The following is an 18,377-nucleotide window of genomic DNA, read 5'->3' on the forward strand; positions in this document are numbered from 1 at the left end:
AGGGTTTAAAAATATATTTTACTTAGGGGCACCTGGGTGGCTCAGTCGTTAAGTGTCTGCCTTTGGTTCAGGTCATGATCCCAGGGTCCTGCTCAGAGGGAAGCCTGCTTCTCCCTCTCCCACTCTCCCTGCTTGTGTTCCCTCTCTTGCTGTCTCTCTCGCTGTCAAATAAATAAATAAAATCTTTAAAAATATATATATATATTTTTTATTTAATCCAGTTGCCATTTCCCTTCAACAATTTTTGAAAATACATCCTTAATTGATACAGTTTTCATTGCTACTTCAGAATAAAGAATATGTTTTCTGCTTTTATTAGTGTTGCACAGAATAAGTGCCAACAGAAGAATATTATTTTTTTTAAGAAAATGTTGGATAATTCCGCAAAAGCTGTCATTCTTCTCTGATTTTATCCCTAGTGTCCCTTATTTTATGTAAACACACTATGACCTTTTAGAATGGAATTTAGGCTATTTTTCAGAGATCAGAGAAGAGTGGAATGTGTGGGCTTCTCCTATGTCTTAGAGAAACCATATGAAATGATTCTCTTTTTTGTCTTACAGATGAAACCTGATGCATCCTTTTTATTTGGCAGCAAACTAGAAAGGAAACTAGTTGGAAATATCTTAAAGGAAAGAGGGAAAGGAGATATTCATGGAGATAAAGATATTGGATCCAAACAAACGGAGCCAATCCGAATTAAAATCTTTGAAGGAGGGTAAGGAAACATACATGCATGTGTGATACATTCAGTTCTAAGTCAGAGAAAATGGTCACGAATGTACACATGGAAAAAAATAGTATCTACTCTGGTTGGAAATATAAGGTGAATTCCTTCTCTATTCGCATTTCTGAAGTCTGGCTAGTAATAGATAATGAGTTCACGTCCTTGCTTTCAATGGCTTACTTTCAATGAAATGTTACATAAGGTTTGAGCTTCTGCTTTAAATTGTCACACCTCTCATGCACTAGGAAATCAACTAAATTGGTAGACTCTTGATGTCGTCTAAGATTCTTCATTCTTTAATATTATTTTTATGGGCATTTTTGTATGTAATATTAATGGACATATTTTAATTTGGTGCTTACAAAAATGCAATCATGTACACTCATGTATAATCCTAGGAACTAATTAATTTGATGGTCCATTTTATTGCTTTTATTATTACCTAAACTCCAGATTTTATTGGGAATTCATCAGTTCCATCAGTGTCCTCTTTCTGTCCCAGGATCCAAGCCAGGGTACCACACTGCATTTAGTTGTCATATTTTCCCTTTCCCTTCTGGTTTAAGGCAATCTCTCTGTCTTTGGGAATTTCTTTTTTAAATGTTGAGTCCTGAGTTGTAGAAACAGAAGTGATAAGGTCCAATGACTTTGATATATGTGCAGTAAAGAAAAATTACACATATGTGTAACATCTAGTTTTAGATTTCAATAGAAATGTATTTTCAGCCAGTCAGTCAAATGAGAGAAAAAGCTCCAACTTATGCTATTAAAATTTAAAAATATTAAAGCATATTAACCACATTTGGGGGATTATGTTATAACTAGCCTTCTCTATACAATAGATCTATAATTTACATGTTTCCATGAACATGAATTTATTCCAGTTACATTTGGAAGACAGAAAAATGTTATTTATTTGATTATAAAATGTTGAATGTTTACTGATATGAAATATCTATTTCCCACGTAGATTCACCAGTTTGGAGATGAATTATTAAAGTTGTTTTCCTCTTAGTGTTGGCCCCTTTGGATGGCTAGTATTCTCACCACTGAAACCACAGTTGCATGGCATGGAGTCTTGAAGCTTGTCTTGATATTTTTTTGACATCCCTCATCTTTTCACACAAACGAGAGAAATATAGGTTTTATCTTTCCCCAGAGACTGAGCGGTCCCTGTGACTGAATCAACACCCTTATATTCAGCAGTCTTCATAGCAGTGCACTTGTACTAGATTAGCAGAAACCTTCCCATTACATGTGCTCTGGGGAGCCCGTCTCCACTAACGAAGGACACAAGTGAAAAAGCGTATGTGAATATTTTATTGCTGTGTTTGATGATCCATAAAGACTGTGCCCATATATCATTTCTTCCTTCTTTCATTGCCCCATGGTATGGGCTACAACCCAGTTGTAAATTTCTTAATCTGTGACCTGACTTCTGCCTGGGGGGTGACCAGATGTTCATTCCAAGCAGTGCGCTACCACGTCTTATTTTGGTGATTGCAAAGGGATAATTTTAAGAAAGAAGTATTACTGACCAAATTTTTAAGTGGATGTGTTCTTTATATTATGTAATTCCTAGATTTAGGAATTTAATTAAACATATATTTTATTTTTTTCAAAACCCATTAATTCTTGTATTAAGTAGATTCATGGGTCTGCAGACCTGTTGAAGGGTAAATATTTTATTTGCACAGATTTTTCTAATATGCAGCTTTATTTTGTACTGAATTTTACTGTTTGCAAGTTAATCAGGTAAGACATTAAAAATAAAATTATGTTACTTGAAGCTAAAATGCATTTCCCATCAACTGTGATGATGGGCTGCACTAAGCTTAAGGTGTCCTTCTGTGACAAAAACTAGCTCTCTAGAAAATTATTTGTTTTATTCTACATTTCTTAGGTAATTTTATCTGTTTAGGGGCACAGAATAGTGAAATTAAAAGATGAAAGATATTTTGCAACTTGAGGTTCTTTTGTTACAAAAGACAATGTGAAATAAAGCATGAAGTTTAAGAAAGTTTTGAAGAACAAGTTGAAGTTGGAAATTCCTTGTGAAAGAGGGAAGATTTAAAGGATGAAAAAACACGCAAAATTGATTATTCAATATTTTTTATACTACTTAATTCCCACCTGGAATTTTTGGTACTGACCAAAAAGTAAATAATGTTAAGATTGAATAGCATCCATAACAGAGTTAGTATTTAAATATGTGGGTGGATTTTCTCTCTTAAAAAAAAGTTGAAGTTTTATACCTGATGACAGATTAGCTAGGACAAAATAGAGAAGAGTGCATTGCTCTTAGGGTGTAAAACAAACAAAAAAAATGAAACAAACAAAACACTTGTAAATCTAGTGCCTTTAAAGGAAATCCACAGTGAATTAGGGCATTTTATATGGCAGTTTACATTTTGAAGTTATAAAAAGAGCCCCTCGAAAGAAATATTTTTCCAAGAATGACATTAGACCCATAATTCAAGCTTAGCTTTGATTTAAAAGATAATGACATTCATTGAATTATTCAGTAGAATGCTACTGTACGCTGTGATTGATCATGTTTCATTGTAGTCTAAACAAAATGTGATGGTTGAGCACTGGATAAGTTTCTTTCATGAGTTATCACAGTGGATACCTACAACTTGGTGAACTGATCTGATTAAACTAGATGACCTCAGACATCCTTTCAAGCCTCTCTATTAAATTCTTCTGGAAACAAATGCAAATTTGATTGAAAAATAGAATCTCTAGTTTTTATTATGTAACAGTACTTACCAGAAGCTACTTGAAATTTGGATTCCACTTTAGTGCAAATTCATGGTCCTTGGGAAGAGCGGATCAAATCTGTAGACAACAGTTGGTGAGCTCAGCTCAGCCTGTGTAAGCTAGAAATTTCGGAGACACTGTCATGCCAGGATTGTAAAAATAGAGTAAAAACTTGCAATGAAGAATTCTATTATCAGTTACACTTATTTTAGCAAATTTAGAGGGATGGGTGTGTGTTGTGCATGCACATCTTAGACGATATAATGTTAACGAAGGATATATGTTGATTTGAATATGTTGGTATGACTTTTTGGATTTTTCTTGTGTGGAGGCTCCAAAAGTAGTAAGGCCCAACTCTGCAACTCTCTGAGACTTATGGAAGCCCATTTGAACATCTACACCCCGAGTCCATCTATCTACACTTCATAGAGGGACCCAATTCCATTTTGAAGACCATGTAGAAAAATTACATTTTGCTTTCAGTGCCAAATCTATTCTCTAGTTCTTTCAGGCATTTATTGCATGAATTTCGTAGGCTTCATAGAAGGAAAGTTGAATAGCTGTTTGTAAAAACCCTTATAAAAATTTTGCCCCTCAAAAAAAAATTTACCCCTCAAAAGATCAGCTTCTGGTTTGATATATAAAACATGGAAGTATTTGAAAACACACTGCATTCCCTTTTTCTAAACAGGTATAAGTCAAATGAAGATTATGTATATGTCAGAGGACGTGGACGCGGAAAGTACATTTGTGAAGAATGTGGGATTCGCTGTAAGAAGCCAAGCATGCTCAAAAAGCACATCCGCACGCACACTGATGTCCGGCCTTATGTGTGCAAGTTATGTAACTTTGCCTTCAAAACGAAAGGTACAAGTCTCAGCTTTTTAGAGGAAAAATACTTTTTTTATGGCTACCTTGGATTCCGAATACCATTTTATAACTAACTTGCATTGACAATAAGACAGTTTTGTTTTTGAAATGTATTTTCTCCCTTAGTAAGTAATCAAAGGATGTACATGAGACAGCGAGGCTCCTTTTATGACTTAAGTGAGAGCGATAGTCTTGGGGCCAGGCTAGTTGTTTCCGAAGGAAGTGGCTAAGAATTGCCTGGATTGCTATTGCTATTACTGCATGTTGGAAATGTTGTGTGGTCTAGAAAATCTGCACCAGTATTGAAATACCACCGGGAGACAATCCATGCAGTGGCATTAGAAAAGCAAGGCAGCAGCTGGGAAGAAAACGTGCCCATGGTCAGTTTCAAGATTATAAATAATGTAGAGACCCACAGACTCCCAGGTGGGCCCCTCCATCCACAGTCGCATTAATTATGCATAGAAATTTGATAGCTTGTGTTCTGTGTATTTATCAGCACAGAGACGATTTCTTACTCTCAGGCCACAGCTGTGAATCTCATAAAACTAGGACCTGCCTTAAAATGATATGCTACCTTTAAAAAATATGTATGTTTTTTACAGGTGGATTTATATGAAAATATTTTATACAAGAAGGTTGCTTTGATTATATTTCCATCGTTTTATAGAATCATGGAGATGTGTGTAAACCCAGCGTTCTCAGATTACCGACAATAGTGACTTAGAGGTGGCTTGAGTTTCGTAGAAGTACGTTCACTGCTTACTGTAGAAGTACTTTAGATCTAATGGATTTTTACCCCCTCACTAACTTCATATGATTTCTTATGTTTTAACTTTAAATTGGCAGGCCCATTATTCTGCTCCACTACCTGTCAAGAAAAATAAATATAAAATAAGATAGCCTTTGGTAGAGAAATGTGTACCTATTTTCTCCCATAGCCCAAATCCTAAATTGTCTTATTGGTTTGTCATAAGTATAAATGTGTAGACTCTCAACATATCTGTTTCTTCTAAATTAAAAAGGTATCCTTAAAAAGGAGGCAGAGATGTCTCCTTTGAAGCCACATAAAGGGGAGGGAGTGTTCATTTGCATTTCAAAAGAGATAAACATAAGGTCCTTTAAATACCATCCACGTTTGCACAGTCAAGCCTTTTATTTAGAACTTCACCAGAAGACTCCATAGGACATAAGAAAATATGAAGTTTTATTTTATTTTATTTTATTTGTTTAAAAATCTATTGTATTTATTGGCATAGTTGACATAGAACATTATATTAGTTTTAGGCGTACAATATAATAATTTATGTATATATTGTGAAATGATTACCACAATAAGTTTAGTTAATATCCATCACCATACATAATTATAATTTTCTTTTTCTGTGATGAGAACTTTTAAAATCTACTCTCTTATGAACTGCAAATCTGCCAGTCATTATAACTGATAGGTCTTCCCTGGGCATAGGGGTTTGCTGCGGGTATAGCTGTGTGAAATGCTGCGTGAAGAAATGTCACATTTCTAGGCTTTTTAAAATCAAATTTAAAAAAGTAATAATTAAAAAATAAAGACCTAGTCTCTATAACCTTAAAAAAATCAAATTAAATTTGGCTCCGAATCATTGTCATGGAATTTCAGCAGGAAATAATTTATTCTTGGTCATTATTGGCGTTTCCTTGTCACCCTTCAGGAATGTGCAAATGTCTCGGAATCTTAAAATGAGCACAATGTCCTGGGAAACCCCTCCAGTTTTTGGTTGAAGTGACTGTTGTCCCAAACCGTGTCATCTGAGTGCAGATCCTGAGTGCACTTGAGCAATCGGCACCTCCTGCATGACCCGGTGCCTCTCCTTCAGGCGCCCTACCCCACTCCCCAGTCCGCCTCCCGCCCCCCCACCCGCCACTCCCCCCACCTTGCTGGAATCCTTTCGGAAGCTGAGGACTTCAGTCATCCAAAGCCAGGGTGGAGTTGTTTCAAGAGCCAGATTTCTAACTACAGACCTACTCTGAAGAGGAGATCCCAAAGCCTGACTGCCTATTGAAATGGAGAAAAAAGAGAAAAGAGAACAAACATAGGAGGAGAAACATATCAAGATCTAAATAAATTATCTTGACACCTAACGTGCACACCCAGTCCATATACACAGATTACTTGCACCTGTGCAGAACCAGTGACTTCCATTAATATACAGATGTATTAATGAATTTACAGATTTAGGAATTCTTGATCTGGCTCTAAAAATTTTTGAGGTCTTCTAAACATTTTTAGATAAATAAGAGCAATAGGGGCCTAGAAATATTTTTATGCTTGAAGTTACCAAAATAGCACATAAAATTCATAGATATAAGAGCAATAAGTAAAATGCTAAGTAAATAAAATAGTATAAAATAATAAACAACAGTGTCCTGATTTAGAATTGTGGCTCATATATTACATTAATGGTGAGCTCAACGCCCTCACAAAGGAACAAACTACTTTAGCAGGCTAAGAGTGTCCGTCTACGTTCAGTGGGCCTACTCTTTAAAATAAAGCATTTGCTGGTACATTGCTAAAGCATCACTGAAGGACACAGATAATAATATAGCCCCTCCTTACAACTGAATTAGTTCCTGGCTGTCTTTTGCTAAGTTATATATTTGACATGGAATAGTGTGTATACACACACACACACACATATAGAGATATATAGATATATATATATATAGTTATGTGTAATATTCTATATTCTATATATTTATATATAAATATATATATATATAAAATTTCATAGATCCTAGATCAAAGGTGATTGGATAAGTGTTTTAATTTCTCACATTCTGTATAACAATTATATAATTCTACACAAACACACACATATGTATTTATACATATAATTCTATATATATATATCATCATCATAATACATATTTGACAGAAAATCTTTTTTTTTCTTAGAATGATGGGAATTTTAAGATAGGGAATATTGCAGAACTTCAGAAACTGCTGTCATAAAGTTTGCTAATGTAGACGGTAAACACTGAGAGTAATGCTCCCTGTATGTAGTTAGCTAAGTATTTGTATAGATCTTTGAATTTGTTTATAATGTTGGCCTTCGCATAAGTTTGCATAATTTTTTTCTTCTGACCAGTGAGGAGCCTGCGAAGTCAATCTAAATCTGATCAGTGCCAGAAGGCCTGGGGTGTAGGGTGTGCTGATGAGAATGTTTGATCTAAACTTTCTCTGAGATGTGTGACCCAGCTTATGTCACCCTGTTTATATGAAGGCCTAGGAGGCTGGCCCATTTGGGCCAAAGATATTAGATCTCTTCTCAGCCAGGAAAGCCTGGGATTCCCAATCTTGCTTGCACCTGCTCTTGAAAAGGTATGACCCTATTCTACAAGTCTTCTAGAATGAAGGAAACTTGAGTTTGGGCCAAAGTTCTGAGCGGTTGATACATTCAGGAGCCAGATTGTTCCCATTAAGTTTAAGGCAAGAGGGTAGTAGGTAGAAACAAATCTACGTTATCCCAAGTTAGTTCATTTCTAATTTTGGAGCAATCATCACATTTTTGTAATCAATTAATCTCTCTTTTTTTTTGCCTGTGTTTTCTAGGAAACCTAACAAAGCATATGAAATCTAAAGCACACATGAAGAAATGCTTGGAGTTGGGAGTTTCAATGACATCAGTGGATGACACAGAAACTGAAGAAGCAGGTATTACAAAATTTAGTTGACTGACCTCTTCATTCTTCACACTGGAGCTTTGTGACCGGGGTGGCAAAACAAGTTTTGATATTTTAAAAAACTGATCACATTTCATTTTATTAAATATGAAATATAGAAAAGAAATCTGACATGTTGAATTGCTTATAACCTACTGAGAAGAAATAAATGCATTTCAGTTGTGACTGAAGGGAAAAAAAGGCCTCGCTATGAAAATACTTCTATCTAGAACCGTAAAGGAAATCTAATTATACTTATGTTGTGACAGGGATTTCGATTTTTGTGAAACTTCTGGGGAAATTTGAAAAACAATTTAATGTGTTATTATTCCTATTAAGAGGGAAAAATCATCATTAACCTGAATAGAAAACCTGAGAGCCAGTCAGATTTCCTGAGATATATCACTTTTATGTAAGTTTATACCTCTAGGGACAGATCGTTGCTTTCCTTTTCTTCTAGCCTCATTATTAACAGCATTATCCATACCCATTTGTTGAGGGTTTTCTATGGGCCATGTGCAATTGAGATATAAGGTCCTACTCTAGAGTTCTTTTGTTGTGTGGGGATAAATCAGATCAGTCATAAAAGGATAAGAGAGCGAGTGTTATAGGAGTTCAGAGATGGAACTATCTCTAGGGGCTACAGGTTAGAGGGAAGCTTTTGGAAAGAGATGGTGTCCAAATTAGCTCCTAACCTTGACGTTTGGACCTTGATCATAACTATCTGTTCAATTGTTTCAGAAACAATGGAAGATTTGCACAAAGCAGCTGAGAAGCATAGCATGTCCAGCATTTCAACTGATCATCAGTTCTCAGATGCCGAAGAATCAGATGGTGAGGATGGAGACGATAATGATGAAGATGATGAAGATGATGATGACTTTGATGACCAGGGAGATTTGACACCGAAGACAAGATCGAGAAGCACCAGTCCTCAGCCTCCCAGATTCTCATCCTTGCCTGTGAATGTTGGCGCCGTGCCCCATGGGGTTCCTTCAGATAGTTCCCTGGGGCATTCTTCATTGATCAGCTATTTGGTTACTTTGCCAAGTATTCAGGTTACTCAGCTGATGACACCAAGTGACTCATGTGAAGATACTCAGATGACAGAATACCAGAGGTTATTCCAGAGCAAAAGTACAGACTCGGAACCGGACAAAGACAGGTTAGACATACCGAGTTGTGCGGATGAAGAGTACATGCTGTCTTCGGAGCCCAGCTCCTCTCCGAGGGACTTTTCACCCTCAAGCCACCATTCCTCACCAGGATATGACTCTTCACCCCGCAGAGATAATTCGCCAAAGAGGTATCTGATACCCAAAGGAGATTTATCACCCAGAAGACATTTATCACCTAGGAGAGATCTGTCACCCATGAGACATCTTTCACCAAGAAAGGAAGCTGCATTGAGAAGAGAGATGTCACAAAGAGATGTTTCACCAAGAAGGCATCTGTCCCCAAGGAGGCCAGTGTCACCTGGGAAAGACATCACGGCAAGAAGAGATCTCTCTCCCAGAAGAGAGAGAAGATACATGACCACCATAAGAGCACCATCTCCCAGAAGGGCTTTATACCATAACCCACCATTGTCCATGGGGCAGTATTTGCAAGCAGAACCAATTGTATTGGGGCCTCCTGTAAGTATGATTATCTTTCTCTTTCTAACGTATAAGCCAAAGCATATTGGAGCCTCTTGATAACACACTTGTGTGAAGTTTGTTATCACATGGGTATCTCTCATGGGGAGCAGTGAACTTGGTTACTGAAAATAGCAGGAAGACGTTTTCTCACATGCTGTTGTTAGTAACATGGCTTTGGCATTACCCAAGTGTAGTATTGCATCAGAACAGTAATGCATCTCCAGCTGGGAGCAGGTGAGGCTTCTAGACATGCTTTCTAAGCTTCACTAATTATGGACATGAGCTGCAACCTTTACATGAGTAGGAAAGGTGAAGTCTTTGGAATGACATGTCTACACAGACACCCTCAGGGCCACGGGGGTGTCAGTTATAGAACTTTGCCAAGTAAGGATCAGTGTACTGGCACTTAAAATACATTTTAAAAAAATAAACTCATGACCTTGCCCACAGTGTGTGGACATGTGAAACCAGTGAGTGACTAGGAGAGGAGACAGTGACCCACTTGGTATGTTGTGAGTCAAAGGCACGAACCTGTCTCCTTTTCTTGTCATTACTGCCACCTCCTGCTCAGTGAGAGTGCTCTCAAGTGCACTGGCTTAGTGAGATGGTGGGCCCAAAGTTGGGAGAGCTCAGGGAGAAGCTTTTAGAGATTTCTATTGTGTGCCCTCATTATTAACTTAGATAACAGTAACAGCAATGGATTAAATGTAGGCAGCGGGTTTAATGCAGATCCATAAAAAAGCATCTGCCCTGCCTCATTCCATGGGATGGCAAACCTTGATGTTTCTTTCAATGTGTATAGGATTTTAAAAAATGAATGAAGCAGACACTTAGCATAGACAGATGAATGGCACCTTTTGAATTTCTTTGCTTTAAATGTATTTTTGTTTCGTGGTCTCTACTTTTTGCTATTCTTTCTTTGTTCGGATTTCTGTTGTGTGGCTCAATATCGTCCTCCAGCCAAAGGCACTACCCCCTTCCAGCTGTCTTATCACTGCCCTGGTGACCAGGCACCTTCCTCTCATTGCCTTTTCACTACAATGAGTCGTGAGCTTAGGTTATCATGTTTAAACTTCAGGAAAGGTCCCTGCTGCAATTCACTCCCTGGCCCCCAATATTCTCTTTTTACAAGTTGGTACCAATTTAGTCTCTATGGTACAATTACTGCAGTTACATGCACACAATCCAGATGTGATTTATTTGCCAAGACAATGAATTAGCAAGCTAAGAAAAAGAGGTACAGTCCCACAGGTTTTTGTGTCTTGATGGTGCTGAGTAGAAAAGAGGGCTCTTCTGAAGTTTACGCCACTACAGCGTAAGTAGGGAGTCGTAGATCAGCAAACCCCTCTGATGCCAGGATACCGCATCTGGGATATCAGATGCTTTCTCTGGTATAAACCAGTGATGCTGGTGGAACGTGTGCAGTGAGACTCTCCTGTTCTGGACTTGGCCAGGTGGGCTGAGGCTGGGGTATTTGTGGGATGTTGGGACTTCAGTCAGCTGCAGTCACAAAAATATAAGTATTTATTGCCAATACATTATTGTTATTAAAAACTAATAGCAACTCAGAGTCAACTCAGGTAAAGGAGTTGAAGGAGTGGAGTAAAGAAGTTCATCTAATTTTTGGATATATGACCAGTGGTTGGAGGGAAACTGGTTTTATTAGTCACTGAGTTTGCAACCAGTTGTTTTTTTTATACCAATTCACCTGGATAGTTAATGCAATTATCAAACTTTACCATTTATGAAGGCCAACTGTAGGGCCGTTGGTCTCATTTCCCAGCTTAATTATCTTTGGAGAACTTAGAGCCAGCTGCTTTGTTCATGTGATAAGAGGGAATAGATCTGGGAATGCTCCCTGAAGCAGGGGTGGTTGGTCCAAAGTACTTCCCATTTAATGTTTTATCACGTCATTTTTGAGGGGCAGTGGAGGAGTTTATCTTTATATGGTGTGTGAAGAAGATTTTTGTTGCCAGGGCAAAACAGACTTGATGATGCTATGAGAAGTATCTCTCCTGACTGCTGTATTGGATGAGTGCTGCACCCTCTCCGAATAATGTATGAAAATATTAAATTAGAATAACCCTAAAAATAAAACTTTTTGATGGAAATTCTTTTAGCAATACCTTGTCTTGTTGCTTAACGTGGGCCAAGAGCTCACAGGTCATGACTGTGGCATGAAAGGATGTTCTAGGCTAGCAGGACAGACTCATCCTCTGGTTCAGTCTGGAGTGGTGGTATCCAGGGAGCAGGTTTGGAGGAGATGCTACTCAGCCACTGGGATCCTGCCTCTCTGCTGTTTCTGCTCTCATGCCCTCTGGTTAATTTTAATATAGATAGATGATAGACAGACAGATGATAGATAGATAGATAGATAGATAGATAGATAGATAGATAGATAGATAGATAATAGATGAAAGATAGATGATAGATAGGCAGACGATTGATAGATGATAGATAGATAGATAGATAGATAGATAGATAGATAGATGATAGATAGATGATAGATGGGAGGGAGGAAGGGAAGGAAGGAAGGAAAGGTCTTTCGCTCATCAGTATTTTTTGAAGGTCTAACACGTGTGGCTCAAAGATGATGATGAAAAAATATGGTTTCTGGCCTCAACTTTTTTAAACAAAAAACTTTCCCGTTCCATTTTTAAAGTTTTGGCAAGTATTGCATGGTGCGCTGGGTGTTATACACAAGTAATGAATCATGGAACTTTACATCAAAAACTAGGGATGTACTATATGGTGACTAACATAATATAATAAAAAAAATTATTAAAAAAATAAAGTTTTGGCCGATAAATTAGCAAAGGACACAAAGAAAAATGTTTCCTGGTTTCCAGTATGTAGTGCAAAGAACATCGTGTCTAGTCAAAGAGTCAGTCAGCAGTTCTAGCACTTGCTATCTGTGTGATCTTGAGCAAGTCACTTAACCTCTTGGCCACAGTTTCTTAATCTGTTTGTGGCAGCCAGGGAGGTGGGCCAAGCAGATTTCGGTCCCTGAAAGAATTTGCCGTTCAGCTGTGAGGAATGCTGTAAGCTGACAGCCTCCTGCTGTTAGTGCCATCAGGATAGGCCTCAGTTTTCAAGCTGAGGCTATACTCTCCCTGCAGCCCCCAGCCAGTAACTGAGCCCGGATCCATCCCAACTGAACACCTGCTTCCTCTCCTCTTTACCTTCACATGCATCAGATCCCCTGCTCCCTTCGCCCCACAACGAACCCCTTGCACTCCTACCTCCTTCTTTGCGTTTGCTTCCAGAGCACCTACTGACAATGTCGAAAAAATGAGTGGGGTGATAGACCTGGTACATGGGATATACACACACACATATATATGTACCTATAATATAACCCACATGAGTTCATTATTTGCATTTCCATAGCAAGGTGTTTCTTACTAAGATTTACAATGATATCACAATGATAAGGCTCAAATTACAAAAAAAAAAAATACGATTGCAAATAGGATAAAAACCAAGGTGGAAAAATCATATTGAGAGTTTCTCTGGAGGGTGAAGAAGGGGTGAATGCAAGGGAAGAGGATGTGCAGAAAGGCCTGGTAATGTTTAGAGCAGTGGAAGTGCTTACATGGTAGAAATTCTACTGGCACACTTACTTCTGGGGTTGTCATCATTTAATCTCTGATTGGCAAAGGTCTGAATATGGCACTTTCATTCTTAACACCAATAGAATTCTATTGAATTTTGAACATATTGAGTATATCCTAATATTAGAGGACACTTCATACCTCACTCCCTTTATTAGCCTTGAGTCAGAAACCCCACGGAATGGGACAGCTCTCTTTGGCCCCTCACAGACCCCCATTCTGGTTAGGTATGCAGTGGGTGACACGGAATAGCAACCAAAAGCAAAATGGAAAAATGACCAAACTACATTTTATTTGAAACTTTGAATCTTTGATAATTATAATTGAGAGGATTTATTTAATTATCTTCAAAGATTATTACTATAGGTATCACAGCTCTTCCACCTTAACTGATGTTTGATGTAGGAAATATCCCTTTTTCTAGATTGGAGCAAAGACAAGCGGGATTTGTTGTTGTTGTTGTTGTTGTAACATTAAAAACACTGTCATACGATAAAATTCTCACCTTCCCTAATTTAGGAGGTCCTTGTGATTATAGGATTGATGATTTCATTACTTCCCTGCACTTCCAGGATAAAAATTTGTTTCTAGTTTGAATAAGGTATAGCCCAAAACAGGGTAAGGGTTAAGCATGGCACAGAGTAACAGAGATAATGCATAATTTATCATTCCCAGGCTGGTTTCACAGCTAAATAGCACTGGATGAATCATTAATGGTATAGAGCATACCTTGAGCTTTATTTTTTTTTTAATGTTTTTTACTATATTATGTTAGTCACCATACAGTACATCCCCAGTTTCCGATGTAAAGCTCGATGATTCATTAGCTGCGTATAACACCCAGTGCACCATGCAATACGTGCCCTCCTTACTACCCATCACTGGTCTATCCCATTCCCCCACCCCCTCCCCTCTGAGGCCCTCAGTTTGTTTCTCATAGTCCATAGTCTCTGATGCTTCATTCCCCCTTCTGATTACCCCCCTCTCTTTATCCCTTTCTTCCCCTACCGATCTTCCTAGTTCTTATGTTCCATAGATGAGAGAAATCATATGATAATTGTCTTTCTCTGCTTGACTTATTTCACTTAGCATTATCTCCTTGAGCTTTAGAACTGAGACATCCTTGAAATGAATTAGAACTTTTTTTTTTTTTTTGGTCGCTCTCTTGGATTACTACCATACTTGACAAGTTACTATCTATCTGATTTTAAGTTCTCAAAAAATAAAAATAAAAATAAACTGAGTACCTTTTAGATAGATGACAGTCCTTTAAAAGAATGAATCTCAGGAATTGAAACCTGATAATCTTATTCAAGCCTGATAATCTCATAGTCTAAGTTGTGTTTTGCTACAGAAACAATTACAGAAAATAAGTTCTCTTTCAGAACTGGGACCATGAAATCTGGAATTCTGGCCCCCAGTGTTAAGTATCCTCATTCATTAATTACCAAGATGGTATCTAAATGAACATGATAATATAAACAGAAGATATTAAGACATAATAATCTTGGGTTCCCAGCTGTGTCGTTGAATATGAGTTGAAACTGTCATATATTTAATGTTAACTATTTTGATGGATAGTTGTCTTACAAGAACTGGCCTTGATTCATCATTTGATAAAGAAGCTTGTCTTCCACCCAGGGTGCCTCTTGAGCGGGAATTTATTCCTTTAAACCAATGTCTTGCACATTGGACTAACCAATTTGTCTATCACCACCATTTTGTCATCTGTTCTGTGGAAAATTAAAAAAAAAAAAAAGGCAATTCTCAGGCTTGTCACTCCAATTATGCTCATCAACACTTAAGAAAAATATTAAAAATCTTCCCAGTATATAAACAGATGGCAATCGTTTTACTTTCTTTTGAATTTAAAAACCTACTATTAGTGTTTTTTGCTCGGTGAACTTTTTCTGGTAATTATCCATTATTTTCTTTTCCTTCTCTTTTATGAAAAAAAAAAAAAAAAACAGAACTGAAATGTGTCTCTGTACCTAGTGGAAAACACACTGCATGTTTTATCACGTTGCTGTTTAAAAACAAAGGCACTTTTCACAGATCAACAGCTTCATTCAAGGATTCTAAAAGACAACTGAGAAATCTCTTATGTCCTAAAAAGTGAAAAATCAGTAAAGGGATGAGGTAGTTTTACAGTGTTTTGAATGAGTGAGTGAGTGAATGAATGAATGAGTGACTGAAGTAGCTGACCTATTTGACCTCACGTGAAGAGTACTGGGTCCTAAACGCTGTGCTCTCTGCTTCCCCATGCAGAATTTAAGAAGAGGATTACCTCAGGTTCCTTACTTCAGTCTCTATGGAGACCAAGAAGGTGCTTATGAACATCCAGGCTCCAGCCTTTTCCCTGAGGGTCCTAATGACTATGTCTTCAGTCATCTTCCACTCCACTCTCAGCAGCAAGTGAGAGCTCCTATCCCCATGGTGCCAGTTGGTGGGATCCAAATGGTTCACTCCATGCCGCCGGCCCTTTCCGGTTTACATCCTGCACCCACATTGCCTCTGCCAATGGAGGGCTCTGAGGAGAAGAAAGGAGCCTCCGGGGAATCCTTCCCTAAGGATCCCTATGTCCTTTTGAAGCAGCACGAGAAGCGATCTCCTCACGTTTTGCAGTCATCTGGTCCACCTAGCACACCCTCCTCTCCCCGGCTATTGATGAAACAGAGCACTTCAGAAGACAGCCTAAATGCAACAGAGAGGGAACAGGAGGAAAATATACAGACTTGTACAAAAGCCATTGCCTCTCTCCGGATTGCCACAGAAGAGGCCGCTCTGCTTGGGGCGGATCAGCCAGTGCGGGTGCAGGAAGCCCACCAGAAACCCTTGGAAAGTGCACATGTTAGCATTAGACACTTTAGTGGACCTGAGCCAGGTCAGCCCTGTTCCTCAGCCACCCACCCTGACTTGCATGATGGTGAAAAGGACAATTTTGGTACATCACAGACTGCATTAGCTCACTCTACGTTTTATAGCAAGAGTCGTGTGGATGATAAACAGTCGGGCTTTCACAGCAGCAAAGAGTTACCTTCAAGCACAGAGGGAGGCAATGAGCCTTCAGCGGAGAAGAGTCAGCTACATTGATCTGAGATGCATGGAGACTTTCATTTCCACATTTTCCCATTTTGTTTTTTGTTTTTGTTTTTCTAGAAATAGAGGTAATCAAGTTTATAGCATGCCTGTCCTAAGTTACAGTAGTTTGCTATTATATATACTTTTGTTATATCAAAAGAATTAGGTAAATTAACAAGTCATCATGAGCCTGACCAAAACAAAATTTGAAATTAACCTATTGGGTCTGGTACTTTTAAAATTGTACAGATGTTTGTGCCTTTTCTTTACTTTGCTTATATTCTTATAAGCATTTTTTAGCAGTAATTTGTACATATTTTAGAATTTGTGTATCTGCTTTGTAATAAATGTAATTTCTTTCCTTTTTTGGACACTTGGGTCTAAATGATGTAAAGCAAAACAGCATCAATATACATGTGAGGTTGCACTAAAGCATATTTTTATATGATTAAAACTGAACAGCTTTTATGTACAGCTCTGACTCTGTAATACTAATATTTATTTACTTTGTTTCATAAATTGTACATTTTTTCTTAATGTTGTGGATTGCTTTTCTATGTGAAGCATGGGATTTACTGTTGCGTAACTAGAACAAAAATGTATATTGTAAACAAGATATTTAAACTAGAGTATCTTATTCTGCACTTATGCATTAGTTAAAAAAAAGGTAAAGGATGTATCAGTCAGTTCTTAACTCTTGTAAATTTTTTTGTCTCTTGTTTGCTGGATTGACTATAACTTAAGTGCTGATTGTGATTTTAAACTTATAGTACCGTAAAGCATTAAAGTAAACAATGTGCTATTGTGAGTTTTTTCAAAGCTTTATATATCAGTTATAAATAATATTAAAAGTATTTGGTCTTATGTGACCATGTTGATCTAGATACTCATCTAAAAATATGGGAAACATTCCGCCCCGTGTAAATATGTACAAGTGCATCACTGGTACAATTTTATGTAACTCAGTTGGACACTAGGTTGCCACAAACCTATGCTAGGGTGTCTTTAAAAATTAAAGTGACAAAGCACATGGGACTACGTAGAGCTTGGTTATCGGCCGGCCCGGTGGCTTGGCAGGCAGTGCTGTGCGCTGCCCATGGAGAAGACCTGGGCTCACAGATCTCCTTGGTTCTTGCCGCACAGGATGGTGACCGGAACTAAGGCTGCGACGGAGGGGACGTGCGTGGACCGTGAGGGTTAGGAGTGGATGTGGGGAAGGGGCGTGGAGACCTCTCACCAGCCTTTCCTCTCAGCCAGTCCGCATGGTAACAGGGTTGGCATCAGCTTTAGGGGAAGCCACTTCACCCTCTTGAAGAGGGGAAGAGTGTCAGGCTCCTGGCTATCTCAGGGGGAACGGGGAAAAGAAGCTTTCCAGGGAAAAGAATTTGTGGGAGGATGATGTCTTTTGTACACAACGTGCAGAATGGGCTTTGGTTAGCGTGGAAGGTGGGCAGAGCCTTTGTTTGTAGGTCCGGAAGAATGGAAGAAAGGGAGGGGGTACAACAACACGTGTGCACACACGCACATGTGTGTGCATGCACACACACACACACACACACACAATCTGGGTTATCTTTGTGCTATATAGTGGATTATAATTCTGTGAAACCAAGTTTGTATATTGAATTACATTAAGGAGTGTTCTTTAAAAAGAGAAATAAATATACAATTACATGCTTGAGGTGTCTAGTTTTTCATGTGTTGTTTTACATTTTAATTTCTCAATTTTGTTTCTAAAGAAATTTTGATGCCACCAACATACCATCTGTGCTTTTAATTGCTAGGCTTTGCCCATTCCGAGGTACGCTGAGCATGAATGTTTTTAACAAGTGAGAAGACAGTCATTGGCTTCCATATGTCATTCAATTAGGACAGATAGTGGTCACCACCGTGTGAGCTCTAGAAATGGAGTCACCGGATCCTAAGCGTGGGCATGGGCAGAATACATTACATCTGCAAAGAGTCATGAATAAATCAAAT

General features: G+C 38.2%; 1 protein-coding gene across 8 annotated transcripts in view; it reads left to right on the forward strand.

Moving 5' to 3' along the window:
- Positions 1 to 18,076, forward strand: part of HIVEP2 (HIVEP zinc finger 2) — a 193,942-nt gene extending 175,866 nt beyond the window's left edge. For all 8 annotated transcript variants that reach the window (XM_057311006.1, XM_057311002.1, XM_044386380.3 and 5 more), the window contains 5 exons: positions 564 to 718; positions 4,182 to 4,357; positions 7,953 to 8,054; positions 8,804 to 9,699; positions 15,585 to 18,076. In XM_057311006.1, coding sequence (XP_057166989.1) covers positions 564 to 718; positions 4,182 to 4,357; positions 7,953 to 8,054; positions 8,804 to 9,699; positions 15,585 to 16,409 — 2,154 coding nt within the window. In that variant the 3' untranslated portion in view covers positions 16,410 to 18,076. The remainder of the gene's footprint in view (positions 1 to 563; positions 719 to 4,181; positions 4,358 to 7,952; positions 8,055 to 8,803; positions 9,700 to 15,584) is intronic.
- Positions 18,077 to 18,377: the final 301 nt, after the last annotated feature.

Source organism: Ursus arctos, unplaced genomic scaffold (assembly GCF_023065955.2).
Source record: "Ursus arctos isolate Adak ecotype North America unplaced genomic scaffold, UrsArc2.0 scaffold_13, whole genome shotgun sequence".
In the NCBI taxonomy this organism is placed as follows: Eukaryota; Metazoa; Chordata; class Mammalia; order Carnivora; family Ursidae; genus Ursus; species Ursus arctos.